This window comes from Lactuca virosa, chromosome 7 (assembly GCF_052849685.1).
Source record: "Lactuca virosa cultivar CGN04683 chromosome 7, Lactuca_virosa_CGN04683_v6, whole genome shotgun sequence".
Lineage (NCBI taxonomy): Eukaryota > Viridiplantae > Streptophyta > Magnoliopsida > Asterales > Asteraceae > Lactuca > Lactuca virosa.
Genome location: NC_136432.1, coordinates 230,626,270 through 230,634,486, shown reverse-complemented (window position 1 = coordinate 230,634,486; position 8,217 = coordinate 230,626,270). Strand labels below are relative to the sequence as shown.

The 8,217-nt window shown below is 34.1% G+C and overlaps 1 protein-coding gene across 1 annotated transcript; it reads left to right on the top strand.

Moving 5' to 3' along the window:
* The first annotated feature begins 789 nt into the window (after nucleotides 1-789).
* LOC145127630 (protein FAR1-RELATED SEQUENCE 5-like) lies at nucleotides 790-3,005 on the top strand. Its single transcript, XM_079062786.1, has 5 exons — nucleotides 790-1,232; nucleotides 1,306-1,501; nucleotides 1,782-1,989; nucleotides 2,278-2,420; nucleotides 2,745-3,005. The coding sequence occupies exons 1-5, from the start codon at nucleotides 790-792 to the stop codon at nucleotides 3,003-3,005; spliced, it is 1,251 nt and encodes a 416-aa protein (XP_078918912.1).
* The last annotated feature ends 5,212 nt before the right edge of the window (nucleotides 3,006-8,217 follow it).

Sequence of the window (8,217 nt, the reverse complement as noted above, 5' to 3'; positions counted from 1 at the left end):
TGTGATTATCTTGTTTATTTGTTTCCTTTTTTGTATCATTATCAATTGTAATCTCTTTATAAACTCCAGGTTACCGATTCATTATCAGTTCTTGTTCAGATTTGCATTCAACTATTAATGAACAATCATGTAAGTTTTTTTTTCTTAATATAAATTTCACATTTTCTATGTAATGTAATAAAATAAATGTCTTTTTCTTTTGTAGTTCATGATCAGTCCTCTTCAAGTATGAATATTGATCATTCAAATAACAGCAATTCTTGTTCAGATTTGCATTCAACTATTAATGAACAATCACATAAGTTTTTTTTCTTATTATAAATTTCACATTTTCTATGTAATGTAATAAAATAAATGTTCTTTTGCTTTTGCAGTTCATGATCAATCATCCTCAACTATGAATATTGATCATTCAAATAGCAGTAATTCTCGTTATAGTTTTGATTTTGAGCTCTACAATACTGAGTCTTTTAAGCTTGTTCGTTATGATAAGTTGATACATAAAAAGCCTTTCAAAGGATTGTTGTTTGATTCGTTGGACATTGGTATTGACTTTTGCAAGACTTATGGTCAAGAATCTGGTTTTGATGTGAATATGTCAAGTTAAAAAAGATACAATGATGGCACAATTTGTCTTAGATATTCCACTGTAGTAGATCTGGTTTCACAGAGTCGTTCAAGAATGAAAATATTAATGTGAACTTTTCAGATGTTAAGAGAATGAGAACTTCTTCTAAGAAGAACGGATGCCCTGCTGTTTCAAAGTTCAAGAATCTCTGATGTTCTTTAATGTTCTACATTTATGAGTTTCATGAAGATCACAACCATGAACTTGTTGCTCAAGACCAATTGCATTTATTAAGGATTAATAGGACAATCAATTTTCTTGATGAATCCTTTATACATAAGGTTGGTACTTGTAACATTGGTGCTTCAAAAGCTTATAACTTGGTGAGTAGTATGAAGGGTGGCTTTGATTCTAGGGGAGGGACTGCAGTCGACTTCAAAAAATTTCATAGAGATTTGAATTCTAAAACTGGTGTCAAAGATTCCCAAATGGTTGTGGATATATTCACAAACAGAAAATTGTGTTTCTCTAATTTTTCATTTGAGGTCCAAACAAATTTTGATGATCATCTTACTGGACTTTTTTGGGCTGATGATACTTCGAAAGCCAACTATAAGGAATTTGGAGATGTACTATCTTTTGATGCTACTCATCAAACAAAAAAGTAATTCCTAATCCTTATTTGTTCTTTTTATGGTATTTGTTCTTTTTAATAATACTTATCAAAAAAAATTCAGGTATTCTATGGTATTTGTTCTTTTTACTGGAGTTGACTACCACAAGCGTTGTTTTACTTTTGCTGCTGGTTTACTAGCTCGTGATACAGCAGATGCATATGTGTGGTTGCTTGAAGAGTTTCGTAAAACATTTATCAAGCCACCCATGATGATTGTAACAGATCAGGATTCATCAATGAAGAAAGCTGTCAATTTTGTTTTTCCTGAATCCAAGCATAGACTATGCATGTGGCACATCACTTAAAAACTTGAGGAAAATGTATATTCTTTGTTTCTTGATTCCTATATATGTTTATAACCATCTAGATTATAAAGCACATTGTGAATTCACAATGTAAATTTTCATATGATGAAAGAAACAAATCTAAATCATAAATCACACAGTGAATTCACAATGTGAAAAAAATGTTATGTTACTATGAACTACATCAAATATTCAACTTATGTAATGATTCTTATGTGTTTCTTTTTTTTAGATTCCTATCGATGTTTATAACCATCCAGACTTCCAAAAGACATTTTTTGATATTATTCTGAATCTTCAATGTTCTCCACAAGATTTTGAAAGTTCCTGGTCAACAAACTTAGATAAGTTTCATCTTAAAGAAAATGATTGGTTAAAGATTGTTTTTAAAATAAGGGATTTATGGATTCCGACTTATATGAGAGATCTTGAACTTTCTGGTTTGATGTGAACTACTTCAAAATCAGAGAGCCTGAATTATGCTTTCTCACATTTTTTGTATCATAAATCAAATTTAGTGAAGTTCATGATGTCATTTGATAGTGTAATGGAGAAGCAAATACATCATAAATCTTTATTAGAATATCAATCCACAACTACTACCCCCAAGCTAAGGACTCCTTTGGCTATTGAAAAGCATGCATCAGAAATTTATACACATAATATTTTCTTGGACATTCAGAAAGAGTTATAAAAATCTGTGTTTTATTGTGTTCAAGAAACTGTAGTTATTGAAGATGAAAGTGAAGTTTATGTTTTGAGAGATAAGAACAAAAAAACGTTGATTGATAAAAATGTAAATGAGGATGAAGATTCTGATGATTTTTATCGAAATCGTCTTCCTTCTCATTGTCCTAATACTCGTTACAAGGTATGTCTCTTTATCCTAATAGAGTTTATTAAATATAAAATATAGTTTAAAAATTCACACTTTGAATGTATGATGTTTTGCCAATTCACAATGTGAATTCTCATAGAGTTATAAATTGGTTTATACTTTGCATTAGATTAGTATGGAATATGTAACTATTTTTTTGTGAATTTGATTTGAAGTACATATTTATGTTATAGTATTATGATTTCTAATGTTGATTAATAATGTGAATCAATGTTAATTTGTATAATTTTTATCGAATGGTATGAGATAGAATTTCTTATTCACATATTAATTTGTTTATTAATGATAATTTTGTAGGTTGTATTTAGTATAAGGGGTGATAGCATTAGCATCAGTTGTAGTTGCATGCTTTTTGTCCAGGAAGGAGTGTTATGTCGTCATATGTTTTTCATATTAGATATGAAAGAGTATGATGAAATTCCATCAAATTTCATTTTGAGGAGATGGGGAAAAGATATCATAGCTGATGGATTGTTGAGAAAAAAGTACTCGTATCCTCATAAAGGCAGTAAAAATGAGGATTCAATATGCTTATGTTATTCTTCGTTTGTCCATTAACAAGAGAGAAAATAATGAGGATGAGTTGGCTAAATATATAAAACAACTTCAGGAGGTTGATAGTGGTATTCCTTTATGTACCTCATCAAGGGCATCTTCGAGTAGATCGGTTCACAGTGAAACAATTATTGGAGCCACAATACCTGATGTTGTCAACATTCATAATCCACAAGGGATCATAAACAAGGGATGGGCCAGTGGTAAAAGAATCAAGAGCACTAGAGAGAAAGCAATTAAGACATCTAAAAAGGGTTCCAGGTTGTGTAGTTTATGTCATAAAGCAAATCACAATGCTAGGAGTTGTATTTTTAGCTTAAAGAAGTCTGATTTACAATCTGAGGTTACAGAAGGCTGATTGTTTCTAATTTTTTTTAAGACTACTAAAATAAGATTTGATTTTTGTAATGATCATTCAATGCATAAAAATGTTGAAATATTCATGTTAATTTTGATATTCATTGCTTTAGACTTTATTTCTAATAATAGAATATATTTTTTTCGAATATATTGTTTTTGGTTAAAGATATATTTTTATTTTTAGTTTTTTGAATGTTTTCTAATAAAAATTTCATGTTAATCATTAAATTTATGTATTTTGATTATCAGTGTTAATCTCACATATAAAATTTTCATGTTAAAGATTGTCTTTATGTAATTTAATTCACATTGTGAAACTCAACTATTAATTGTTCTAATGATCTATATGTACCGTAATTCACATTGTGAACCTCACATATAAATTATCCATGTTATAATATGTACTGTAATTCACATTGTGAATCTTACATATAAAATTTTCACAAGGTTAATGTTACTGTATATAAACAATGTAAGTTTTCTACATCTATCATATAGTTGATTAATTACATTAAATGCATGAAATGACAATGTACTTTCAATTCTTTATTCAAAGTAGAAATATACCCACTCCATTTTGACAAGGTTAATGTTACTGTATATAAACAATGTAAATTTTCTACATCTATTGTATAGTTGATTAATTACATTAACATTTAATCATTTAGACCAAAAGAAATGGAGTAAATGCATGAAATGACAATGTACTTTTAATTCTTTATTCAAAGTAGAAATATACCCACTCTCTCCCCCCACCCACACACCAATAACATATCTTTAATAAAACATGTAATTGTATAACATACATGTAGACATTCACATGAAAATATAAACATATTTTAAGCATTAGTAAAGTTCATTATATTTGATATAGAAATTCACATCAAATTGTAACATAACAAGCATGTATATGTTCTTAAAAAAAATTAACGTGCATCTAAACTTATACCAATTATGAATAGAAAACTAAAGTTTTAAGTTTTACACTTCTTTTTCCAATCCTTGAAGTACTATATTCTTTCTCCCCTTTTTTCCCATCCCTTGTTGACCAAATCTTGTATTTCTTCATTAGTCTTTTTTGCAAACTTAGCTGTTTGCGCAATGATTCTTGACCTGTATGTGTTTGCATCACTCAATAGTATCTTTGTCAAATACTTAATGTGTAAATCATTTTAACACACTTTCTTGTTGTTTTGATTCTTTTGGCAACCCACATGTCCAATTTACTGTTTTATCTCCCATATATGTCTCCATATGACACATGCAAAAAACTCCACAGTCAACATGATTATCCCTTATGCACCAGTTCATGTTCACCCTTTCTGGTTCAACACCCACCAAAATTAAAGTTGATTTGTGATTGACACTCATCAAGTACCTATTAAAAAATATTTTGTGCAAAAAAAGAAATTTTCATTTTTGTAATTATTATTTTATTCAAATTATCAGTCTATTAATATTTATATTTAGAATATAAATTTACTATTCTTGCCAACCACCTGCTGCTAACCACATGTATATGTTTGCCTCACTCAATAGTATCTTTGTCAAATACTTAATGTGTAATTATTATTTTGTGCACATCAGCCAACCACCTGCTGCTAGCGATGGGGTCCTGAGCCCCATGATAGTCGGGAGCCCCACATGCTCTAAACTCCCTAAACGTTAGTGTGTGCGACCCCATCATGGCCGCTATCTTAGTGCGGAAAGCGCTCAGTTTCTCCTCCAGAAGCTCTAAAATACCCTCCTTGACCGATCCGACAATCACAAGAGTCTGCTCTAGAATGCTACGTGTAACCTCAGACGAAAGAAAATCCCTCGTCTGCTCATCCATCTGCTCGGATCCATAGCCCAAGCCTGATCCCTCACCTGAAGTGCCCGCTATCTTAGGACGTAGAACCACCATACTGAAAATACACCATAAAAAACATCAGTATACTCATCAAATTTCGAGGGATCTAACATACTACAAGTTCCATGGATTCATCTCAGCCTTTCCTGATTCGAGTACGGATCCTCTGCTTTCAGTAGTACGGGCCCATACTACCTTCCACATCTATCCGTACTTTCCTCAAGAACTGCCTCGACTCCACTAAGTCCCTTCCACTACTACTACTGCTGATCTCATACTAAACTCTTCCTAGGATTGCCCTAGGGTAATCACCAACCCACTCTCTGCTATCAGCTGCATAAGAAGTCCCTTTTACCTCCCCCTAACTAGCTTATGAATATTATTACATATTACTAAAACTAGATAATTCTTCGAAAGAGAGATCCTACCCTACAACGGTTGGACTCAAACAAGAGTTGCGCAATAGAGCTAGACCTAACCTTCTGAAATTATTTAATCCTTGCAATATGCAACGTAACATATTCATTTACTAGTTAGTAGAAGACAACTAAGGCTCCTAAAAGCACAAAGCAAGCAACATTCGAGCATCGAGTAAACATAATCAAACATATCTCTTTCAGGCTATCCCTGACTAATCTGTACTAGCATGCAGTTCATAAGGTGAGATACATATAACACGCACATAAGGCATCCTTCCTAGATCCTTAGTCCTAATCTAGCATGATGTTCTCATAAAGCTGATAATCATAACATAACATAAACTTATATGGATAATTTAGGAATACTTACTTGAGCTCGGCTGATTGCATGCACCACACCCTTCTCTCTTTTTTCAAAATTCTTTTCTCTTTTAAAAATTCTTTTCTTTTATGAAAATGATTTTCTTTGAAAATTTCATACCAATTCCTTAGTTTGAGTTCAGGCACACCCAAGAGCGTGCATGAATCCCTCAAACCAAGGCTCCGATACCAACTTGAAACATTCCAAAATTTCGGTCCAAAATTTTCGTTTTCAAATCATTACTAAAACCATAAATCATCCATACTCATAAATAAAATCGTTTATCATGTATCATATAGTATCATAATATCTGTCACATGTCAAAATCTCATATCAAAATATCAGAGTAACACTCCCAGACTGAAGACTGTGGTATGTACCATGCGATCATCCCGAGCCCTTCCCCTTGCCAGTGGAAGTACCTGAAACCAAAACTGAAAGCTATAAGCACGAAGCTTAGTGAGTTCCCCACACTACCACATACCATACACATATAACATACAACTAAGAGATACGGGCCCTGCCCACACTCATGGAGATACGGCCCCGCCCACACTCCGTTGACTCTGAGATACGGGCCCCGCCCACACTCAGCCACTTCGAGATACGGGCCCCGCCCACACTCGGCTACTATGAGATACGCCCCCCACACACTCATCTACTGTGAGATACAGGCCCCGCCCACACTCAGCCACTAAACAACATACAAGTATCACACAGACAACAAGTATAACTAACTCTAACTGCCACACATATATCCATAATCAAACTAAACTGCGAGATACGGGCACCGCCCACACTCGGCTACTAACATTTCATACTACGGGCCAACCTTGGTGCCTTAGACCTGTTCCTACTGAAGGGAAACTTACCTCGCAAGACTGACTGCTGAAAACCTAATTGAGAAATCCCTTTCTGCTGCTCCGGTAACTCTCCGGCTATAAATTTCATAATGACACTTAGGCAGAAACTGATAACTATTCCTAGGGTAAAATGACCATTCTACCCCTGGTCAAAGTCAACATCCTGGTCAAGGTCGACTTTCCAAGTTGACCAGACTCGCCGAGTCAGCCTTGTGACTCGTCGCGTCCTAGAACTCAGAACCCTGGAATTGCGACTTGACTCGCCGAGTCACCCCATGACTCATCGAGTTCCCAAGCTACTTGTTATCGCGATTCGTCGAACTAACTCGTCGAGTCGTCCTCATACTCATCGAGTCCTGGCATAATCAGAAAAGGGACAAGATCCTCCTGCTCGCTGAGTTCCTGAATCAACTCGCTGAGTCCTATGAACATCATCGAGGTTTCTTCATCGGACTACCCGAGTTCCCTTATGAACTCATCGAGTCCCTTGCAGATCTAACCTAGGTAACTGGTTTCACACTTCTACAACTCCAAAATATAGATATGGGTTGTTTCCATGGTCCATTTCTATAAAGTTGAAGACTTGATGGCTTTGCACACCTCAAATGGACCCAAACTCAAGTTATAGCAACCTACTTTCATAACCATGACCATGGTTTGGATGAAAACGGGTTCAGGACTCCTTTTATGACTCTAGAGGCCAAATATCATAGGAAAGGGGGATTTCTTAGCAAACAACCCATGAGAAGCAACTTATCCCACTCAAAAGGGTCAAAAGACCCACAAATCAACATTAAAGGAGATCTAAGCTATGGGTTATCATTCTAAGAGCTTTTTACCTCAGAAGGCTGCCAAAGATGAATGTACTCTTGGATCTTGTTCCTCTTCCACAAGCTTGCTAGCTCCAATATCTTCCAACTATCCTCAATAACACAAAAATACACTCAAAATCTCAAAGGTGAAGCTCTCAATCGGAGTAGGGTTTCTGGAGGGAAGGGAGGCTGGTAAGGGAGGACCAAAAGGGGTTTAAGTGCCTTAAATAGGGTGTAAAATCCTGAAAATAGTGTTTCCTCCTGGAAGACCTACGCGTCGAGTCCATGCTTGGATTTATTGGCATTTTTTCCTTTTTTATCTTTGATTACTTCCAGAGTCTTTGTCTTGACAATCTTCATTTTTATCTCTGCTTCATTTGTTTTTCTTTTTCTTTTACCTGTTAGTCAATAATTTTCGTCAGCTTATCATATTATAACGTATACTTTAAAATAACTAACAATACAACAAATTCACATCTAAAATTTTTTAAAAAGTTTTTTATTAAAAAAATATCATTCACAATTGCAAAATATAATATAATACATAA